Source organism: Pholis gunnellus (genome assembly GCF_910591455.1).
Source record: "Pholis gunnellus genome assembly, chromosome: 5".
Lineage (NCBI taxonomy): Eukaryota > Metazoa > Chordata > Actinopteri > Perciformes > Pholidae > Pholis > Pholis gunnellus.
Genome location: NC_136531.1, coordinates 10,665,251 through 10,689,774, shown reverse-complemented (window position 1 = coordinate 10,689,774; position 24,524 = coordinate 10,665,251). Strand labels below are relative to the sequence as shown.

Genomic DNA, 24,524 nt, shown 5'->3' with positions numbered 1-24,524 from the left:
CCATTCATGATGGCAGGGGCTTCCATGCATGGTGCCACCTGTCCATCAGGACTGTCCAACAGTCACACAGCATTCACACAGCATTCACACGCCAATATCAGCCTCTTGTTTTGTGATTGTTTTGGCCAAAACATGCAATATTATCTTGATCAATGTTCAAATGAATTTAAATATCTTGAGTTATCATTTGTTATTGAGGTCTCTTAAGCCACCTTTTAAAAACGTTTTTTTCATTTGAAAACATTTATATTCCAGATATATCTCTATAATTCACAACAAATACTCTGTGATAAGGGAAACCATCTTGTTGCCATGATAGATGGGAGGGTTGGAGAGGCTCTCTGTTGTGCTTGTTTTCGGTTGTTTTGACAAGTCCAGTGAAGTGAAACGATGTGAACAGGCCGAGGGTCTCCATTTAGACATGTTGGCGTGTTACAACACATGCCGTATTTGGCTTAGGGGTAATACTTCATTTTACAAGTCCGTCCAAAGAATGTCTTCTAATAATCTGTTGACATTAGTTTTATTTCCTGATAAGAACTTCATTGTTTCATACTAATTATGGGGTAAATAGACCGGTTTTTGTTGATGTCCAGAAAACAATCTTTGAAAGAACAGGAAATGAACAACTAAATTGAATTAATGCATTAAGTGTACTGCAAACCAAACACTATCTTCTGTGCTCGGTATCAGATTACATCGGTCATTCCAGGAATTTTATGAATTTTAATATCAGTTTCTTTTAAGGGAAATTATAGCAAACTATGGGATCGGAAAATAAAGCGTTACCAGCTCAGCTTTGCTGGCATTTTCATTTTTGATTTATTCATCAATTTGTGTCTATCCAAAGCTGAAAGTTGTTCTTTTGATTGACAAGCATTTTAAAAAAGCTCAACGGATTAAATCAACACTGGCACGAAATATAACAAATTAGCAAATCTTTGAATTTAAGACATCGTTACCAGCTGACATGAATTCATTGTCAAAATTGACATTTATAGAATTTTCTTTTAATTGACTAATAAATTGTTTGACAAATCATTTTAACCGTACCAGCATTGATTCAGATTTTCATTGTGATAGTTTATCTAAAAGTGTGAAACGTGTTGATGTGACACTCTGCACACGTGTCAAGGTAGTACTTGGATGTACTTGGAAGAGCAAAACGGATGTCTCTGTTTGGTTGTATTCCCGCTTTGCAACAAAACCGTGCAGACAAATTAGGTATGTGCTCTGACCTGTAAGTGGGACCATGGGAGTTCAATAATTAAGCAGAGCTCTCGCCTACAGCTACGTCTGCTCGTGTTTTGACAGACATTCCAAAGCTGTTGAAGGATGTGGACTGAGAGGATTTCTCCTCTTGTGTTTGTCTTCATTAGCTTTCGTTTTTCTTGTCATCGCAGTCTTACGCAAACACATTGAAAAATTTCAGCAACTGCCGCTGTGTAAGCAGACTTTTTTTTTTTGCCAACAATTGGAGCTTTCAGAATTGTGAATTTTTTTGTTTTTTTCTACTTCAAGCCTACTCAACAAGATCATATTTAGTTGCTGCTCTGTGTTTGGCTGTGCAGCCTCAAACCTTTCTAAATACTTCACAGCACAATTGCAGCTATCTTGTGTGGTGTTGCAGCCTTCAGGAATGTTCCTCCGAATATTTACACTGCCAGAAAAGGACTGTGAATTCAGATTATTTCTCCTGTTATTAATTAAGGTCAACATTCTGCAGAAAGTTCATTTCCTCATGCTTCGGTCCGCAGTTTTTCATGATGAAGAACATGTTTTCAAATGCAGACTTCTCTGCACCAGGGCATACACTCTCAAGTGCCAACAAGCCATTTCAAATTTCTAATTATGGCAACGACGTTGCAAGATGCCTGCAGTAGTCAATGCCAAGGTAGAACTAAAACACTGCCAGCAAGATATTGCAGCCATTCCTGAAAGCAGGAGAGCGTGCCAGAACCTTGTGACATACAAATACATGTTCCAAAGAGTTTAGGTGCCTTAAACTCTTTGAAACTGTAACAAATCAATTTGTGCCCCTCTACAAAAATGAATTTCATGCAATGCAAATCCAGCACTGAAGAGATAATTTCATTTGATAGAAAACTGCTACTAAAACTAATGCTTTCACATCGAGTAGCAAGTGCACACACCAACAAACTCCAACGAATTGATGGAAAACATTTGGTCACAGCTCATTGGCCCATTCTGTGTTGTTTCGAAGGTATTCAAAGAATACTTTTGAAGTAGTGTGTAATTAGATTTTTAATGTTGCCGCTATATAAACTGTTACCTTATTGGGTTTAAAGGGTTAACTGATTATCAGGGTCATACATTGTAGATATTTAAGGAACCTTGAGAGATCTTTTCTTAGGGAAAGTCACGATTTTATGAAGTAAGGTTCTTCTAAGACAGTGCCATATTATGTGCCATGTTTTTAAGCCTTTAGTTTTCCTTGCATTTGCATTTGTCAATATTCTAGAAATCCATTATACCTTTGTTACTGTGCTCCAGGCTGTTTGTTTCTCCAGTGGTAAGGGGCACTCCTTGGCTCTTTATTTGTTTGCTCAGTTCACTCCCGCAGAGCCCGTGTGTGCAGTTAACAGCACTTAGGGAACAGCATTTTACGCTCTTCCAGCCACATAAAGGAAATAAAGCATGCTCTCTCCACACCAGGCAGTTCAACCGGAGTTGCGGTTGTATTAGCCAGCCTTTAATTTGGCAAATTCACATACCGTAGTCAACGTATGAATTCAACATCTAATTCAGCGGTTACAAAAACACTGTGCTGCTGCAGGAGTCAGGTGTTAACCGGTTCACTTTTAAAGCCAATAAGCTTTACTTTTAATCTCTTCAGTCCTGCTAAGAGCTCCCACACCACTCTTGCACTTGATTTTATGAGAAGCTGTATTTTTCTGAACAGCTGCCAAGATGAGAAAACATTGTTTTTGATCCTCAAAAGGACAGCCAAAGTTATCCTTTTGTGAACTGACACACTGGTACATTCATGAGTACTTGATCAGGATCCAGGCATTCAAACATGAGATGATTAGATGAGCTGCAGAAGTCAGGCCGAGAAGATAACGATCCGCCACACCTTCCTGTTTCTACACTCATGTACGCATAGCGTGCCCCTGTGCTTTTATGAGTGCTTGGATACGGCCTGATTGTGTGTGAAACTCAATGGTTTAGTCTTCAAAGACATCTTGCTTACTTCAGATGCAATACGTGCACACGTCTCCTTTCCCACTAGTGACCCTTCTCAAAGTTTCTTCTTGAGTTATTGACCTGCGCTTTCGCTAATTTGTTTTCATTAAATTGACTGTAAGGTGTAAAATGAAATATGAGCTCATTAAGAAATCATTAGACTTGACTTTTTCTGATCACCACATCAAAGGATAAACCAGAGTCTTATTCATGCTACTAACTACATCGAGTATGTATGTATTGTGAAATACTAGCTACTAAATACATTTTGACAGTCAATATTATGTCATAAAATGTATTAATATTCGACACGAACAGCTGCCCCAAACTGTTTTCTATTTATATATATTATGGAAAACTCAAAGCAGTATTCCTTATCAGCCTGAATCGAGGTGATTGTAATTTTACCATTTTGCAACACCTGCTGTGGATAAAGACTTTTTGAAAATAAATAAAAGTGGCAATACTAATTTGTGCTTTATAGTCATTAACAACTCACACGTCAATGTATAGAATTTCTCTGCAACATGAGTTGTTTAAAGAGCTTCCTCTCAGACTCGCCATCTTCTAACATTCTAACATGACACCCTGCGACACCGTACTTCCTGGTGGTTGACAAATGACTCTTGTCTGGGACATTTCTGTGGTAAACACGTCTGGAGATGATTTTCATCCAGGAATCTGTTTCCTCCTCGACTGCAAAATGCGTAACATGAGCCAACAGATAACTCCTATAGGTTGTTGGAGACTTTTAGGTCTGCGTAACGCTGGTATTCACAGCTTAGACAGAGATGTGGAAGCTTTCTCGTCTCTACCATTGTATTACCGTACACTTTTTATGTAACATGCTCAGCCTCACACAAGAGCTGGTACTTCCTCTGTTCAAAGAAGCCGTGTACTGTTGTAAACACGTAATAAGTTTGTCCTCAAATATAATTCCATCCCCGCTCTTTCAAATGTAATTTCCTGAAAAAAAATGTCCCCTATATTTGGACCAGCATGCCAATAACTAGAGTCGGCAATCAATTCTCGAAACAAACATGAAATGCAAATGATCAACTCTAAGTCATAAATTGAACAACATAATCTAAAGTAGAATCTTAGACCAGTCCTCCCCCAGCATATCCTCTGAAATATGTTGGCTGTCGGATCCTGCAGAGACCCAACAGAGGCCCCCTGTACCACAGCATTGTGTTTACATTCTAATCTGTGTGATGGACCTGCTTGATAAGACTCTGGGCACTTCTGCAGCATCAGGGGGAAAAGGGAGAGCTCAGGAAAACTCATTCTTTTGATACCAAGACTCTTACTGGTTCTGTCACATCTGGCTTTGTGCCAGTAATTATTCCTGATGGGATGATGCCCGTGTCCCTGTTCATAAACACCAACAACATCAGATTATTCTGCTTTTGGACTGTGGAAGGAGATTAAGCTAAAACAACTGAGCCCCAGATGACAACCGACTTAACACGCTAACAGAGGAAGTCAAGGAAACATAAGATGGAAGAACCGCAAAGGAAAGCTAGAATATTGGTTGGCTAATATGTACGATGGAAATACATAAAGCTCTTTCCGCTGCAGGCAAATATAAATAGCCACAGAATATTGTAAATATATTGTGTTAAATTGCAATGCAGACAACAAAACCTAGTCTGTACTGCCGTGTGCACTGGAAAAAAAATATTTGATTTTGTTCGGAAATGAGTATCTTCAAATGAAACAAGAAAACTGAAATTTGGATTGGAAACGAGTAAAATAATCTTGACACGCTGGTGGATTTTTGGTTTTGCTTGTTGTAAGAAAATAACATTTTACTATTCAATAACTGTTGGCCAAACATTGCATCTTCTTTGCCAGTACGTTCCACTGTAATTGTCTGTCTAATACAAACAGAGGATTATATTCCATGATGCCAAGTTTCAGTTTGAAAAGAGTCTTTGGCCCTGTTTACACTCGTCTTGTCAATGCGACTTTTGTCACTCAATCATGCCAGGACGCATTAACTGTCAAGACTGTCTGCTCCGGGATTGGATCTTGCTCGCATTGGGATCCGATCAGCTAGACCACATGCCGAGGTGGCCTGGATCGCATTGAGTTCAGATCTCAGTGAGGTGTGGAAAGCATGTTGGCAAAATCAAGAACATTTATCAAACATAGCTCTTACATCATCTTTCCCCCAAACATGAGTTCCTCTCCTGAGCGAGAGCAAAAGCAAGCGATGACGAAAACCACGACTGAAGCACAGACGAGACGAGCTGTTTCAGTCGCGTAAAGTTACTGCTGATGAAAACTCAATATTTCCTGATTTTGCCGGTAATATTACAGGGTGGGAGAGTAAGCAGCAAAAATAACGAAGAATTTGTAGGAAATGAAATGTCTTCATCCACAGCATTGGGGCTCAGTGGTAGAGCAGGGTCGTCCTTCAATCAGAGGATCGGCAGTTCAATCCCCGGCTCCGCTAGTCCATGTCGATGTGTCTTTGGGCAAGACACTGAACCCCAAATTGCTCCTGCAGGCTGTTCCTGCGGGGTATGAATGTTACTTAGTCCTGATGGGCAGGTAGCCCCTGCCATCAGTGTGTGAATGTGTGCAACATCCAGATAATTTATCAAACATAGGTCTCACATCACCCCCCCCCCCCCCCCCCCCCACACACACACACACACACACACACACACACACACACACACACACACACACACACACACACACAGGAGTTCCTCTCCAAAGCGAGAGCAAAGGGGAAGAGAGGAGAAAATGTGTCGAGTGCGGACACCCACACAAGCGAACGCAGCTGAGTTCTGATCTGGGGCATCCGATCAGAAACGTTGCATTGAAAAGACAAGTGAATGCAGCTTTTTGTAGTCCTTCCTTTCCTGTAACATGGTCTCAGACGTTTGACTTGACTCTCAGTTGTCACCCTCTCAGTGGTCATTTATGCATGACTATTAGCATTTTTATGTATACTCGGCTTGATGCAAAAAAAAGATAATGTCTGACTAATTGCTGAAACATGGCAGCTCCTCCTCAGTCTTGTACAGTGTGATGTGAGTAATGACAGAAGGAGAGTTGAGCTAATGTCCACCTGTCAGCAACTTGTCTTGCTACTGGATCATTTGGGCTACGTAGATGACAGTCGCAGGTAGTTTCTGCCACACTTGTGATTGCTGCGTCTGTTTATAAAGTGGCTGGCAGACTGTAAACCCAGTTGGTTTAAAAAAAGAAATCACTGTGCAGATAGGCCTCTCTCCTCCTGAGCTCTTTGTGAATTACATGGTCTGTGATTGTTTTCCTCTTGCGAGTTGGAGCCGGGATCAAAATGTTGATGTTTGTTCCGTTTCATTTCAGTCTTTTGAGCTTCATTTCGATGCAGTTGTGGTATTTGTTGTCATTGAGGCTAACGGTAGATGACACGTAACAGCTTATTGTGAAGCTGGCAACATTGGCCTCATGTAATTATTTAGCTTATTTTGATGGGATGGCCAAACTTTTTTTGATTGTGGGCCATGCACAAAAAAAATATTAGGAGTCACAAGCCAAACAATAGTGAATGTGTAGTTTTCAGCCAGTTACACTGCAAGTATGTGTGTTTATCTGTAAATAAGTAGAGTTAAAACAGGCAGAAATTACCAAATTCCTATATTGTTTTCTGTTCATGGCCTAAAGGCCTTCTTAAAAGATTCCGATGCAAATTGAAAAGTCAAATGTAAAGTCTGTAGGTCGAATATTTAGATGAACCATCAGAAACGGTAAAATAGCGTTTTCTGTTCCAAGAGATGAAGAAAAAAATTATTTCACAAAATGTAGTTGACGTCTAGTGTTTGAACGAGGAAGCTCAACATACGTACAGTGCAATTTCTTAGAAATATGCTCGAGCCGTATTTTTAAAACCGTAGCTTGTCCACCTCAGGGATAGGGAGACCATCCCTCAATCAAATGGCCTGGTGGCCTGATGTCCTGCATTGATAAATAACTCCCCTGCCTTGGCGAGTAATACTGGGACATTGATAACTGTGACGGCTGCATTGAATTTATTCCGTACTTGAAGGTTGACGGGGCTACACCTGCAGAGGACCACAGTGAAGGCTCACATACACACAGTCCCTCACAAGCCACTGATGGCTTTAGATTAAATTCAGGACACCAACCAATTTTGTAAAAATAGGCAAAACTATTATTTATACAACTTTTTTATGAATTCAATATTTATTAGACTAACTACATAACTAAACTGCTAAACAGATAATAAATAAATGAACGCTAAAATACACAAAATGAATGGAATAAATAAAGAATATGATGAAGGGTACAATGAATAACGATATTATGAAAAAGATTGCATGTGAGCAGGTAGAATCAGTGACTCATATCTTTCATTTATGTCCTATCAATTAAATTCATCGTTTGACATTTACACATTGAATTTTTGCAGCGTTCAGCAGTGGAGAGTTTGGGTAGCACCAGGGAAGATTTTGAAGCCATTTTATATCAGTTCATTTAGATCTTTCGCTCTAGAGCTAATGGATATGTTTTATGAATATTCCCATCCAAGATTATTTTATTATCTGACTTAAATTTGTATAGCCTAGCCCTAGAAACATCAAACTCATTTACATCTGGAAACTGTGTTGTTTTCACCTGACGGTTCTGATGGGCAGATAGGAGGTTAAGCTGTTTGGAGTGGCGGTTGTTCTTAAGTGGCCATCGCTGCATGTTGTTGGATAATCGTAGTTTGTTTAAATCGCATTCTTCCATCTCTCGCTCTGTGGTAGTTTGGCTTTCTCTGATATCCTCATCTCCATATCTCTCTCTTTCTCAGCAGGATGCTGAATCATCTTATCCCCCCCCCCCCCCCCCCCCCTTTGTAGCTGCGGGGGTCGTTGTGTTATCTTTTTCTCAATAGCTGCTGGAACAAATCTTCAGCACGTTGGTGCATCGCAGGTCAGAGCTGCATGGCACATTGGACGGCACGGGATGGCTGTAGTCGACGGGTCAGGAGCACAAGGCCAGAGAAGAGATAGAACCGTCAGAGCCGCGAGGGAGAGATCTGGCGTGCAGGATTCAAAGTTATCAAATATTTGTTGTATTTTAGAAACCAGCTTCTTTCTTCTCAGGTCCCCTCAGCTTGTGTAGATGTTTCGGCTCGCAGTGGGCCTTTGAGCCAGCAGAAGGACAGAACTGCCAGCTTCCCTCACCTCCCGGGCCTGATGGGGAGGGGGGGGGGGGGATCATAGATCAGCGTCAAAGTCCAGAGTCGAAGTAGAAGAGAGAAGAGCGGTGTCCTCCGACGTCTTCTTGTTTTATCTTCTTGAGACACGGGGGTGCAGTGTATGGCGGGAGCAGCTAACCGCTCCCATTGTAACACTGTCTTATTATTTAATTTAAGCTTATTTTACAGAATTAATACTAGTTAACTGCGTAGTCTATTTAATTCTTCCATATTTGACAGCTTGCCTATCTCAGCTGCAGAACGGTACCAAACAGTGGTTATCATGGATGTAACTACTTATTAATGAACGCACATATTTTCACGGTTGGTACTGTGGTAAATGTCAAGCTGGCACAATTCGTGTATAAAGACACACTATAATAAGGCAGCAATGTATGATGAGGTTTGTATGACTACAGAACAAGATTAGAACAAATGCAAAAAAACAAACAGTTGAAATAATAATTTGTGAAATAAAGTGAATTTGGTTGCGCTGAGGTAGATTCAAAATATAAGTAAATACAAGGATCCAACTCTAAGCTCCAGCGCATTCAGGTACATGTTGTCTTGCATCAAGACTCGGACTCAGATGTGTCTCTGTGTCCTATCTGCTCCTCAGGGATGTAGATGCTCATAAAACGAGGAAGTTTATGTCATAAAAGCTCCGGTGAGTTTATCCAGGCGCGTGGTGTGGAGAGTCCCACCACTTAGTGCCCTATGGGTCGTGAGAGCAGTTCCTGAAAGGAGTTACGATTTGGGAACGACCCAAGTAACAAGTGTGGCGGAAAAAATGCAGACGTTGAACATAATGTAGCGTTTCACAGTCATCCACTATCAGCATTCTGTGTCTAGTGTGTTGAAAGTCAGTGCAGAGATCCTCCTGAGAGACGACTGATTATGAAGTTTCATGAAGCCCATAGGGGAGCTGCCTGTCTGCGAGTCGTGTCTGTGTGACCCTCTTAGCAAAGAAGCGATGTTTGAGCAATACCTTCTGGGCTCATTACCTGTCAGGCAGCGGGCAGGGTCAACGAATACATCTAGTCTGGTACTTAATATAATTGAGATGTGAAGGAAGTAAGCATCCATATTACCCCTCTTTTAGTTATGTGACATATAGCCTAGAATATGTTTTCATGTTAGGGTGTAATTCAAAAATACTGTTACTTTTATTTGAGGACTCAAAGGAGAAATAAAGGAAATTTAGGAGAATAAGTAACACATTTTACGTCTTTTTTTCCCCTTAGGTGTCTGCTATAAAACTTTAAGTGAATTATATTGCAGGAAGATCCACTTTGTTTTATTAGTTAACATTTCAAATTCAAGAACATTTCAAGACATAATAAAATATGTAATTGCTTTTGTTAAGCCTATATGGAACTGTCGAGTAATCTCTACAGTGTCTTTCCACTCTTGTTCTTCTTTTTACACCTCTACTCTGTTTGATACATACTTTTGGATTTTCATCTGAAATTGAGTCCATTAGATGCAATAAAGGCAACCCAGGGCGTGCACTTTTAATAGCTCTATTATTCTTTTCCCTGAAACCACATAAAAAAATGAAATTGAAAACACATTGAGAGGTGGACTGGCATGTAGTTAGCTCTGCTGCTGCCACCCACTCAGTCCTATGAAGCTGATGGGTTTCACCTTAAGCTGTGTGGTGACCTTTCATCAAAAGTTTTTGTTTCACTGGAAATGCATCAGGATCAATTTTTTTTTAAACAAAGAATACTGTATACACCTATTTTGTTGTGTTCCAACTTGTGTAACTGACTTCAATCCCTTGTAACTCTTGCTCTCGGATACACTTGATGCCTTTAAAACACCGCAGATCCTATGTGTGGCCTCAAACGCCTGCTTTCACTGTAGCTCGCAGTTACGACGACAACAAATCAAAGTTTACAGTGATAGTTTAAAAAAAATGGCAAAACCCTGTAAATTTAAGGTTTTGAGCAAAACAAATGGCTATTATCAATTGTTTTGTATTAGCATTGGATCACATGACTACTTGTATGTGAAAGTGTCCACAAATAATTATCACTCAACTCTGCAGTTCCCCTCAGCTCTGTGAAGCTGTACAGCGTCTTTCGGCTCGTTTTGAATATCAGGCCAACGTCTTCAAAGTAAACTTAAACTAAACTAAACTAGTTTTATAGAAATGTATAGAAACGGTCTGACTAATAGACATTATATGCTTTGTGTGTGTGTGGACATGTTGCATGCACATACACACAATCTCTTCATAATATATAAATGTTTATGTTTACTCATGTTCAGCTTTGTCGCCCTTGTTTTTAGCTGTTGAAACAAAAAACAGAATCAAATTGCTAGTGTGTGTTCTCCTTACCTGGCCAATAAAGCGGATTCTGATTTACTGATTCAGACTCTCACAGCTCTCATTGCGTCGTTTTCATCCGCAGCAGACAGCTGTTTTCATGAAATAGACCTGCTAAGTACCACCAATTCAAATGAACCCTAATGTTGCTTCACGTCTGTTAGATTGCAATATCAATTTGAAAAGATAAAGTTGATATGGCAAAGTGTTACAACCCCCAAATGCAAAACAAAACAAAAAAAATCCAATCATTGCAGGTTTAAAGTGTTAATCTGCACTGTTACATTGTTAGGTTATTCCATTGGTCCACACTAAACCACATCTTTGATTCTATTTCTATTTTTTTTCTGCCCACTCTATATTGCAATTGTGTTGAGATGCATCAAAAGGCCTTTATGCCTGAAGCCCCTCTGGAGCTGCAGATACATAGCAGTGCCTGCTCCCATGTGAGCTACTCATCCAAATGGAGAACAGAATCTTGTCAATGACATCCCTGCTGTTTTTCTGTATTTAAATTCATCCCTCAATTTCTTCATTGTGCTCTCCCCACAACTGGGATCAGCTCAATAACAGCCTAAATAATGACGCTATGAAATGTACTCGTCGGTGGAATGAAAAATCCCTTTCGCTCTCTACCCTCCCCTGATGTCGTATACCAAAGCCGTGTGAGCAGGAACGTGAGGGAATAATATTTTTTTTCTGTTGTGGATACGAGTGTGCGACTGTGGGGCAAATGAAACACTCATCACTCTAGATTTATGGACCAGAGACGGCATAGGCACAGCGTGTCAACGGCTCGCTGCCGATGTGGCGTGCTAGCAGACGGGTAATGAAGATGCAGGAGACAGAAATGTGCTTTGAGTTAATGGGGTTCATACTGCTCTCACAGCGGCAGAAAGTTCTGCCACAAACAAGGAGGACACTCTATGGCTCGGAGGCTTGCTTTTGATTAAGTTGAAAGACCGTCTGCTCTCCCTAGTTGGCAATTGGCTGGAAACATCATCTGTGTACTATAACCATTACCTGAAATGGCTGGTTGTAAATCAAAAATGTGAGCAGTTGTGGGGAGAGGACTGTTTAGAGAAAAGCCGACAAAGTAATAAATGTGTGGTGGGATTTTCTTTTGGGGGGGTGGGGGTTTGTTTATTGACTGGAACCAACCTACCTGCAAAAATAGATTGTCATCATCTCAACCAAATTCCTTCATGTTTAATTGTTTTTAAATTGACTTTTCTGATTAGTTGCCTGGGAAAAAAAACAAAAAAAAACCCTGTTGCTTTCTACTTTCGGCTCTGTTGCAGGGAAGATGTCAAACATCCGCTCAGTCAGGAAGAGGCAACAGCTGAACAACTTGGTTGCCATGGTTACGGAGCTAGCCAGGCCCGGACACACCATCGTGGATTTCTGCAGCGGAACGGTAACCGTGCTCATCCGTCGGTCAAGCAACGCATGCATATTTATCACCGCACCCGATGGTCACATTAGGCTGCCCGCTCCATATTCCCTGGTGCTGTTCTCGCCTCTTTAAAATGACTTTTGTTGTTGGAGGGTGTACACAGACAGAATGGTAATTGCATTTAAATGAAAATGCTCAGAGCGGTAGCGCTGTGTGACATAAGGGTCAATACTTGGTTGGAAAGGGTAGCACTAATCATAACTCCACTGTAGCCCCGTTGATGCATGCTTTCTCTTTCTCTTTCTTTCTCTCAGGGCCATGTCGGGATCGTTCTGGCTCACACACTTCCAGATTGCCAGGTAACGTGTATTCGTGCAAATGTGTGTGTGTGTGTCGTGTCATTAAATTTTGTTGCTCCGACAACATGAGCATTTGAAGACTTGACTTTGGTAACTTTCAACAGGCATTTGTCATTATTTTTAAAAATTAAGAGATCTGCAGATAAACCAATTCATCTATTATTAAGTGATGATTATGAATCACTGAATGCATCCCTACAATCATCACATAACATAGTTTAGTCATGTTTTGTCTGATTATTTAGCTTTTTCTCCTTCTATGATCTCATCTGTCTGTCACTTTAATGAGGCTGTGTTTTTTGTTGATTTTGAAAGCTAAATAAAATATATATATAATATATATATATTTCTTTTTCCTCTGCGTAGATCTCAGTGTTTTTGAACATTGCTTAATGTTGGCACACATTTAAACTGTATTATAACTCATTCCAGGTCATTTAACACATTTACAGTTAAATGCAGCTGTGTTTTTATTTTATTTGATTTAAGGTCATCCTCATAGAGAACAAAGAAGAGTCATTGGTCAGGGCTCAGAGTCGTGGCGCGCAGCTCGGTCTGAAAAACATCGGCTTCATTCAGGCTAATTTGGACTACTTCACCGGACCGTTTCACATCGGGGTGAGTGTAACGTGTAACACTATACAACACTATATCAATTTGACTCCATTCGTGTGATGACTTATAGATTCTTTAGACAATATGGTAATCATTTCGAAATGACTTTGCTAATTTGTGAAAAATAGAAACTAAAAGTATTGCAGGAAATGCAATGTAAAAGTTGTTTGTGATGGTAAAATCATTCAAATCAAACCATAGTTCAAATACAGTTATTAAGTAGTCACAATATAATTTACTGCACTATGTTTTATCTAATTCTAATTTGATGAAATAGCACTCACAGTAGCACTGATTTTGTTTCCTGTATATGCTACTAGTAGCTTGCTACTAGCTGCTAGTACTAGTGCTACTACTAGCTACTAGTAGCTTGCTACTAGCTACTAGTAGCTCGCTAATCATTTGTGAGTGGTCTCGTGGCACACATCCTAACGTCCTTCACATTTTTGGGGGATTGTAATAAAGGCAATGACTGCCGCGGCTGAAACGTTAAAGGACCATTCAAGTAAAACAGAAATTATATCTGCTATTGCCGATGTAGCTCTTGCCATTTAATTTAGTAAAATTAGCTCCCTCAGGAGTCAAAAAGAAAAATAATTAAGCTACTGTTGCCTTTAGGGCTGTCCACCAAAGAACTTCTTGGTCGCCTAATATTTTTTTCTTGACTATTCGATTAGTTGATTTAATCTTCAGATATTTCAAACTGAGTTTCACCACAAAGAATCAAACACAAACACATTTAAATATTGTGTTTACCAGAGATGTGTTCATTAGTTTCTTGAATGTTAGTCATAGCATGAGAAAACCTTAAAAAACGACTAAACAACTAAATACAACTTAGTCGACTAAGACCAAAACTACCAATTAGTCGACTAATCCACTAAGAAGGGTCAGCCCTCGTCATAATAATCATCTCACACAATATGTTTACATCAAGAAGTCCATGACATTGATTAATTTTGCTGCATTGGAATTCTGTAACAGCCGTATCAACAGAGTAATCATCCAGTTCCATATTGCTTTAATTTATCAAGCATGCTGCTTGAAAGCATTGCTGTCAAAACAGTTCTCATAATTTGGCTTTCATGACATGCAACATTACCTTTTCCTTCAAATGTCGGCCATGATAACTAAGACAATAACCCAGTGCTTCTCATTTCTGATGACGCACTGAAACAGAAAAGTAAACACATTTTGATTTAAACCGCATAAATAATGCGTTTCTTCCTACTCTGTCACATTCACAACTGTACTGCGAGGTGCCTGAACATTGAATTTTTTTAGTCTTAATACATGTTTATATTTTGGAGAAGCTCAGCCACACATCACATGGAGAGACATGTCCCTCCCTCATCTTTTTCCAGAAAGTGAAAATGCCACCGTGCTGTTATTTTTATCAGCGCAGCTAAGTTGGCTTTTCATTTCCTGAAGAGGAGCTTTTAATCAGAACCCTTTTAGTGGCCTGCACTTCAGTCAAGCAGTGTATGTCACTATCTCCTCTCTGATTATTGGAAAGCCAAAAGGTAGTTTTACCCGGAAAATAAAGGGCAAAGCTAATGTCAAGAGTTCAGGGATCTCCTCCGTGAGGCTTGTCTTTCTTTGTTCTTGCTTACTACTACTATCCCTTTGGTTTGCTCTCAAAATCATTTTTGCCAAGATCCTTATTAAGAGTTATGCTCTCGTGACTTCGAAAAGAAGGTGTAATCTTTGGAAAGTGTTTGTAATAAAAGTAGAAAAAGGGTTGTCAGCCATTTCAAGTTTTATGCAGTTAACTTGGCCGTGTCACCTTTTTACTTCTTAATTCATCACACATTTTTTTTTTTTTACACCATTATATCTGCCAAGACTGCAGTTTGTGTTCTTTAAGCTTAAAGATCCAACTCAGTAAATGTGTTTAATTCTGCACAGCTTACCTGCAACAACAGAATAAATATTTTACTAGCTTTCAAACTCTCTGTTTAATGGGGCTGAAACAATCTAAAATCAGCATTGGGTAGCACTCTCCTGCGGCAAGTGGAAAACCCTTGCTCGTCCTTTTTTTTAAAACACCCACCTTCATCTGCAGAGCTCTTGACTCTTCAAACAGATAATTACTATCAATTTAGATCAAATGGGTTTTTAACTGTGGTTGTTTATTGGCTGTTTGAATCTGGCTGTGTCAGGCAAAACCAGGTCTTTGGGATTTAAAAACAACATTCATCCCACCTAATGAAGAGTCTCTGAATTCCTGTTTCCAAACAGGGGACATTTTGCTCTCCGAGAGAATCTTCACCATCATCACTCTTGATTATTTGTGTGTCTCAGGCCAGTGTCTTCCCCCAAACATCTTCCGGCCGTGTGTCATAGCCCAGTTTTAGAAAAGCCAGCTGTTCTGGTAGCCTCGCTTTGACTCTCTTTGGGACAAATAGGATTATATGTGAACCTGCTGTAATTAGAAGCTATTGTTCCAGCATCGTCACTCCACTGAGACCCGTTCCACTTCGCAAGAAACAAACAGCATAGATTATTCTTCTCTACAATATGTGGGTGTTTTTGTGTTTTAGTCGGAGAGTTTACACGCAGACACATGGATTTTCAATGAACAGTAAAATGTATGTGTGAAGCCGGTGCATAAGTTTGTACTTTTCTGCACCGCTTGAGATTCGTAGCTCAACTTCGATGCGGCCTCAGCTGTTGCTTTGACTGAGCTTCTTCCTGCATGACACTGATATTCTTACCTGAAGCAGCCACCCATCACACTGGTTTTTAATCCTGTTATGTATGATACATGGTTCCATTTTTAGTCCCGCTCATTTAATCAGACTAATTAAGTTGAGGTGTCCCTATTCTTAGTCAGTGTCTGCTCTTCCTGTCTTCAGTAGCATAACACCGGTGTTCGACTCGTAGCCTCTGCATACCGTGTATATAGTTTGTATTCTTTCTCTTCTCAAACAACAATGAACACACCTTGAAGACAAGGAAAACTTGTGGAGCTTGAAGTTGATTTAGATTTGACTTCATCCAGGTCCATTGCTGGTTCTGCTTTAGGGTCTGATTGTTTCCAATTGATTCCTGTGGTAAACTTCTCTGTTTGTGTGAAGAAAAGTGTACTTGCCGTTATTACTTTAAGCCATATGTATCTATTAACTATAAAGCGAAGACTCTGTATGCGTGTACGTGGGTGTGTTCAGTTTGTGGGTCCTTCGCATATCTCAAGAACCGGTCTTTCGATCTACTTCACACTTGGTGGCTGTATTGCTGGGGGACTCAAGGACGCGCAGTGTCGATGTTGGTGCAGGTTGGACATGCAACACATTTACTACTTAGCCTTTGAATAAACAAGCGAGCAGGGCTCTGTGCAGCAGAGGCGGCGTTGCTTCAGGGCTCACTCTCTCATATCACTCTGTGTTACTACCTATGCAATTGTACAAAAATCACATTGTACAAATCATAAAAATGAATAAATCTATCTGAGGAAATTGTTAAAACTTAAGAAAATGAGGCCTTCGTTAGGGATAGAGTTACACATAAGATTGTGTCTGTTCATCTCCAGTCGAATGCAATATCGTATCAGCCACCTTTGGGAGGAAAACTACACAAAACAAGGCTCACATACCAGAAACTCGCAACATTTTTGACGTTCTGCTGATATCAAATTCTTATTGATGATGGACCTGTTTTACTTGAATTTGTATTATTAATGATATCTTAATGAACTGCACATTTACAACTCCAATGCGGCAAAGACAAAGCTATTAAAAACGGTCTCATCACACCTCTCTATAACAGTATTGCACTGCTGCAGAAGAGTGTGATGTTGATTAAGAAGAGTTCTACTCGGCGTTATTGCAGGAACTTGTTCTGTCTGATAAGATGGGAGAGGGATGTAATTACTTGAATAAGTGTGAATAATGAAGCCTCATTATTTCTGTGATGTGATTATTGAGAGGAAGATACAGATACAAAAAAGACAGCTTTTCCTCTCCCCAGAAGACTGATTAATCAAAGATCACAGTTTTATAAATGGCCCTTGGTCCTTCTGGTTGTTGCATATTGATTTATGATTTATTCTTCCTAATCAAATGCATGAAATACCTTATGTCTGTCGAATGGTTTAAATCAGCCTTGTATTTATTTTCACCCATTTTTAATTGGTATCCCACGTTACATATTGGGCTGGGACATGACTTTATTAATAATGCTTAAACAGACAAAGACAAAAGTCTTGTTGATCAAGAATTGCAAATGCATGATGAAATATCAGAACATATCAGAATGTGTGTTATTTAAGTTTCTTTTGGACGAGTGGCTTTGTGTTTGTGTTAAATCAAAGCTAGAGGTCATAAAAAGTAATTAGGATTTACCGCAGCATGACTAATGTGCAACATTAAGTAGCTGGAAAAGACTGATGGTGTTACTTTGTTAATTATTTTTTCTTTAGATGTGTAGCATCATGCAATCTCTGATATAGTCTCCTTCTCCTAATCAGCAGTCTGAAACGTGCTGTTGAAAGAACATAAGCTAGGCGTTTTCCTGATTCAATGAATAAATGCAGGATAGACAACTAGGTGTCAAATAGATGCGAGGCCATGCAGGTAATTGAAGTTCATTTTCTGAGTTTCTGGTTTTCATTTGATATGCGCAGTCCTTGTATAAATTCCTGTTTAAATCAGTCCACATCTTTGTGAAGTGGGCTGAAGAAGACTAGTTTCCGAGTGCAGTTTGTGAAATCACATGTACGTTTCTTGTGTAGCCGTGAGCTGAAGGATTGCTGCAGCTGTCCGACTTCCAGGGAGCGCTTAAGCACCTCTGAGAAATGTACCCGCACCCGTACATTTCAGTGAGTTCATGAGTGGGTTTGGCCATGTTTAGAGAGTCTAGAGGGTATCTTCTCTAATCTTTTGTAGTCGCTGCCAAACTTGGCTCAGCCCTGTCCTGACCGAGTCTCTGTGGCACTGCTGTCAAGGCAACGGTGCAGTAGATTTAGACTCCCGGACGCCAAGAGACAACTTCTTGGAAGACGAGAATAGAAGTTTGGGGTGGCTGCTCGAGTTGGACAGGGTTAATTTCAGTGTGTCCAAGTAGCTATTGTCACATCAGACCGTTGATAATGCATTTTATGTGGACCATTACCAGAGAATCTATTTAGCTAATGTACGCCTGAGAGGAAATCATGTACTTTACCACTGTACTCTGGATATTAAACTCATTTCCTTTTATAAATCATAATGTGTTTTTGCATTCTGGAATGCAGACATGCTATAATATTTGGTCTTTTAGTCCCTTTCCACCCTCCCAATATATCACCACACCATTACTAATGCATAGCTAGGTGTTTACCCACTCAATGGGAATGCTGATGCATTTGTGCCTCCACTCCTAAAGCACCAATACATTTAGTTTGCTCTAACTCCCCAGGTGTTCACCTTGTGAGAGCATAGATGTATTTAAAAGCAGCAGTCATTTATGACGTAATCAATGGGATTGAGTGCTCTCACTTTATGTCTCGCCGTTTGACACAAAAAGGTTTTCAAGAAATCTTTTTTTTAACGTGCATTTGTTTTTTGTTGTCGTCTGTTTCACTTCAGGTTGCCCTGCATGCATGTGGCGTTGCAACAGACATGGTGATGGAGCACTGCATCCAGGCCGGAGCCGACTTTGTCATCAGTCCATGTTGCTATGGCTTCATCCAAAACGCAATCAAGTTCACCTTCCCCAAAAGGTTTGTGGCTGCTCACGACACCTCAGTCACCTCTCAGGGCTTCTGCTTTCTAAATGATTGTTTCTGACCATGTTGCTTTCTCGTTAGACCCCTGCTACCACTGCTGCTTCTCTCCCAGTCTCTCTTTGTGAATTTTTTCTTGTTTCTCCATCTTCTCTTTTGAGGCTCTAGCTCTCCATCATTTTCACACTTATTTTCACAACACAAACACACACACACACACACACACACACACACAATCTATATCTCTTGTCACTACTTTTTGTTCACTTCCTGTCTCTTATCATCACCACTGGCAGTACAAGGCAGCAGTGTCACATCACCTTCACAGCCAGGTCCACCTCTCACCTTTTCAATCTTAGCCCCCCCGTTCTATCAGCGACAGAAGAGAGGGTTTGCTGTGCTGACGCTCTCTTGAATACTAGAGAGTGATAGAAAAATTCAGTTGGAGGTACAGACATGAAATGCTACTCCTTTTAAAAAAAATGACTTTATCATACGCAGTGTTACAGACAATTCACTTAATTAAAATGCTGTTTTAACAGAGACGGAAGAAACAAATGGCAGCAGAGAAGAGGAAGTGAGAGGCTGTACTTAAATGGTGTTGAGCCTGTTGCTATAGCAGCGCTCTGTTGACTAATGGCTCTGTAATGGCTTCAGAATCGTTACACGGTAGTACGCTGTTAAAACCACTCTGGAACACTGAAGCTACAAAAATGAAAAGGTTGTGTAGGACTGCTGAAAGACTGTGATCACGAGCAAGTTGAAGTGGAGATACCCACTGTGACTGCTGGGCTGATTATGATTGTGGCATTGAGACTGACAGGTCCAAGTCTGTTCCGGTCTGGGTCAAAATCACACAGTGCATTGTGTCTACTGATTTCTTTTTTCTATGTAGTCGCTGACCATCAAAAATGCTGAGCAAACAGCAAAATGTTTTTTGTCAATCATTTTCTTTTCAATCCAGTTAGCAGGTGTCAGTGCAGTCACTGCTCACATCATGTTCACTTGAGTTTCAAAGTTATAGTTTCACATGCCTGGACCAGAGTGCAATGACCCAGCGAACACCGCGGCCACGTGAGATTCAGATGCAATTCAGAAACGCCACCGGTCGCATTGGTCAGTGAAATAGAAATGAGAAGCCATTTATACGTCGCACGCAGAATGGGAATAGTAAAATAAGTCATAATTAGCAGTGGTATGTGTCAGTAAAAATCACTATATGTCTGTGAGACGGAGTACATGACAGTGGAACATGAGTGGTATAAAGTGTATCGGTGCCATAAGTCTGCAGAGCGGCAGCGGAAAAGCAAAAAGCAACAGTGACATTGTTCACTCAGAACTAACGTGTACCACAAGAACAAGAGCGCCATATTCTATCTTTTTGATCTCAGTGTTGCTGTCAGTGATAATGTTAAGGTTCATTTCGCCACAACTAGTGATGCAGCATTAAGCGTAGATATTTTTGCTGTGGTTTTCCAGGACTTTGACATAACAGCACACCGATGTAGAGCAGTGGTTAAACTGTGTACTGTTACCATGTTTCAGTTTTAAGGGACCCTGGGGAGGACCCTCAGTTTACGATTATAAATATTTAAGAGTTTTCACATACCTCAGCTTTCCCTCTCCTCACTTTTGCATACTTGACACTTCACCCCTCATAAAATATTAAAGAATGACGAAAAAGAAGACCTTGCAGCTGTAATGGACAACAAGAAGCTGTGTGTGTGTCTGCCAGCACACCTGACTGTGTCAATCTTCATCTTGCTACTTTTAGTGTTTTCCCCTCAGGTCATGTTCCAGGTACTCGTGCGGATATTCTGCAGGTGTCGACATTCCGGGCAGTTCACAGGTTTTTTTTTATGAGCTGTGAAACTTAACTGCCCATTTCATTAAGGCCCTAACAGTTTGAGTTAAACTTAAGACTTCTCTCCATGTGAACTGGCCCCTGACCCCTGACCCTCTTCATGTTGACTTTTAATTAACCATCACAAACAAACCGCCTCTGTTCCCATGTCAAAGCAAAAGCCCTGCTGTTTTATGAGTCCTTGTTTCCCAGAGAGAGAGAGTGGTTTGTTTTTAGAGATAATGCATGCTGTTTGTGTGTTGTTGAGCCTTAGATTTGGTTACGTGTTTCTTAGTTTGTTTGTAAAAATTGTTTTTTCCTGGGAAAAAAGGGGGTCTTAGAGCTGAAAGAGTAAACACACGATATTTAAGTGTAATAAACGCACTTTACCACAACAATTCAATCAGTTTTTTTTCCTGTTTTTACAGCCAAAGGTTCCAAGAGACTCTGACTCATAAGGTATGCTTTTCCATGTGATTTAATCCCTCTATTGCATTTATTTATTTGCACACTGCAAAATATCCGAAACAGAATACTTGTGTTTGAGGTTCAATGCACATCGAAGGATGCCTTCATGGGTCACGACTTATTTAAATGAACTTATGTTCCGTTACAACACAATGAAACAATTCTTTATCTCCGCTAATTGCTTCTTAATTAAAATGCCACTGCATCAACAGAAGTTATAATGGAAGAGGCATTCAGTTTAAAAGTTATACTTTCACATACCAGAGAGTGCAAAGACCCAGTGAAAGGTGAAATACCGCAACCATCACTACCCAGCAAACTCAGAAGCCAGAAGAGATTCAGACGAATGAGTAACACATTGAGGAGCAGAGACACACCTGGAGTGGGTTGCACCAGCTGTTCAATCCACGATCAAGTTCATGCATGAAGTCCTTTCTAAGTTCTTAATAACTTCTAGCTCGCTATGTGATGTGTGAATTTCTTGCTTGGAAACAAATGTAAACAGGAAGTCACTGTAGCATCACAACATAACGCAACTTCCAAAAATTACAACTTTAGGGTTGCAAACAATATATATGATTTAACTTCCAGGCCTTTGTAAATGAAGGTATGACTTTGTTTTATTTATTCATACATAGATAAAAAAAGAGGGAGAAATGTCTAATTATGCTCATTTTTAATGAAAATGTTGATGTTACTTTTGTCTCACTCCAAGGTTGTCAAATACCCTTAAACCAAATATACGACGCTTGGAAAGTAGCCCTCGGCGTCTTGAAACCAGTGCACAAGACGCCCTTTAGCAGAGACGCACCGGGCTTTCATCTAACTCCAGTATAATTATTAGATGCTTGTTGCAGATTGGGTCAAAAAAATTATGACATTATGTCATGCGACGCTACATCATTAATTCAGATGACATTATGTGACAAATTTGACTTTATGACGAGCCGGTGCAACCGGCTCCTTCTATAATTTGGATTTATCAAAAATCTAAATCGTTAAAAAATGACATGGCATTATTTAGCTTGGCACGACTTTCTTTATTGCTTTCCTATTTCTTTTTTTATTTATTTCTTTTTATAGGACAGTAAAATATAATGAATTAGATGTCTTTGCTGTCATCACCGTGTTGAGCACAAAGACACCCCAGGCAGTTACAAGAGGGGAGGCTCACACCCTCCAGCCTCTCAGCCCCTTATCGCACAGACACAGCACTGTACTCGGAGAGGGCCCATGATGTATGGGACCTGTCAGCGCCCCAGGGGAGAATCTGTGCAAAAGTTGCTGTAGGGCCTAGCCATGGCAACCTCAAGAGTTGACTTGTCACAACAACGGGCCACCACTAACTTCTTTTCTGTTGTGCACTAGAAGAAACTGATTTGTACAGACGTGGCTTGAGAGTCACAGAAGATTATATGTTATTTAGAAGGCACTGGGCAATTGTACTGCTTTGTGATAGTTGTGATTATTCTACTGTTTGTCCGAAAGCCCAGCGAGCAAGGGAAATCACAACTGCCATTATTTGTGTCTGGGAATAGGAAACTAAACATGTAGCCACTCAGCAGGAGAAATCTATATTCTTTTTAAACCAGCATATACATTATCTGCCACTTTAAACCCAAGCTCTCAATCTCCCCTGCCTCCCATTGTGCTTTTGCTTTCAACAACCATGTTTGGTAATTTCTATTCTTTTGGGCTTCAGTGTACAGCCCACTTCCTGTGTCTCCCAAAATCCCAGCAAACACTTGCAGATATAAAAGAAGCGTTTTATAGCAGAACCATAGTTGTCCTTCCTGAAGTACAGCAGTTAAGCAGAATGACAGCACATTGACAAATGGCGTATCGCTGGGATAAAGGACTAATGGTGTGAGGTATTGGAGCTCAGCGCTAACTTTAAGCACCTGCTCCGTGGCCGTGCATTCAGCGTCGACCCCCGTGGAGTGAGGAATTGAATCAATTAAAGTAGAAGCAAGTTAGAGCTGACTAACCACTCTCCCCATTCACTTGCTCCATAAACCATAGCGAGGTAGAAACAGAAACGTGTCCTTCGACTGGAAATAAGTAACCTGGGTCAGTTGGCCTTTTGGGACATTTTAAAGGGCTGATTTTATTCAAAGAATCTTATAAAGAGCTTACCATGTAAATTAAGTCCAGCGACACTGTAAAGAGACAACACACTGTCTCTGTGAAGCTGTGTTCTAATACAAGCATGCTACCATGCTTACAGTAACAAGTATTACATGCTGATTTTATATTCTTATTTAAATATTTGCCAGTTTCACCTCCGTAGACTGTTAGCATGCTAACATCTGCTTATTAGCGCTAAACACAAACTACAGTATATGGTCGTTAGTTGCAGGTCGAAATTGAGCGTTTGACCTGAGATTGGTGCTTAATAAGAGGTTCACCAAATGTATTACATGTGGTTACCAATTTGAAACAATTTTCTTGGTAATCCATCCAAGGACTCATCCTTTATGTAATATGAATGTCTGCACAAAATATTATTGCAATATATCCAATCATTGTTGAGATATTTCAGTCTCGACCAAAGTGGTGGACTGACTGACATTGCCAACCCTAGAGCCTCTCCGCTAGTGTGGTTAAAAAAGATCTGTCAGCCAGTGCATGCTGAGGTAGAGAGAGAGAGAGGCAACTTTATTGGATAGATAAGTACAACAAATTCATGCGCGCTTGTGTGCATGTATTATAGAGTTCGTTTCATTGAATAGCTCCTTATAAAAACTATCTTTGTATCCTCCAGAACTTTATTTACCTCTTCAATAAACAGTCCCTGTATTCATTGTCTGTCCTTGTTTCAGGAACACATGATCCTCTGTCGCTTCGCAGACCAAACTGCCGTCCAGCTCCATCCTGAAAGGCGACTCATCGGTAATCTTCCCCTTGTGGCTGAACACTCACTCAATTCTAGTATTCTACTGTATTCTATTAACAGTCCTTAAACAGTACAACATCTTAGTACAAGGTGATGTTGTGTTTTCTGAGATTTTTCTAACTGTGACCTTATTCCTCTGCTCTACTTTTCCATAAGGTCTAGAGACTTTTGAGATAGGTAAAAAAAATGCTAATGCAGCGATATCTTCGGTGTGAAAAAAAAGCAGTTGCCAGATCTGCGTTGTCTGATTCAGAGGGAAGTGTTTTGTCAGATTGAAACCTTCAGGCCTGTGCTGGAGCTTCACTGTACACTGTTTCATTATGCTGAGAACACTCTTTACCCTGATAGTTCTCCAGCTTATCAAAGCTTCTCTCTGAATCCGAGGAGGCTCCCCAATGCCACGTCAGTCTGAAGCCCTTTCATATGTACCTGACACCACCTGTCACAGCGTTTCTGCTCTGTATCAGTTAACAGGGCTCAACCTCTCCCACT

At 40.3% G+C, this 24,524-nt stretch overlaps 1 protein-coding gene across 2 annotated transcripts in view; it reads left to right on the top strand.

Annotated features, from left to right (window-relative positions):
• gstcd (glutathione S-transferase, C-terminal domain containing) overlaps positions 1-24,524 on the top strand; it is a 47,464-nt gene that overhangs the window by 20,396 nt on the left and 2,544 nt on the right. Inside the window, exons 6-11 of one of the 2 annotated variants that reach the window (XM_079158933.1) lie at positions 12,053-12,168; positions 12,462-12,506; positions 12,996-13,124; positions 18,689-18,822; positions 21,097-21,127; positions 23,959-24,028. In XM_079158933.1, the coding sequence (XP_079015059.1) occupies positions 12,053-12,168; positions 12,462-12,506; positions 12,996-13,124; positions 18,689-18,822; positions 21,097-21,127; positions 23,959-24,028 (525 nt within the window). The remainder of the gene's footprint in view (positions 1-12,052; positions 12,169-12,461; positions 12,507-12,995; positions 13,125-18,688; positions 18,823-21,096; positions 21,128-23,958; positions 24,029-24,524) is intronic. The other variant, XM_079158934.1, reaches the window with a different exon arrangement.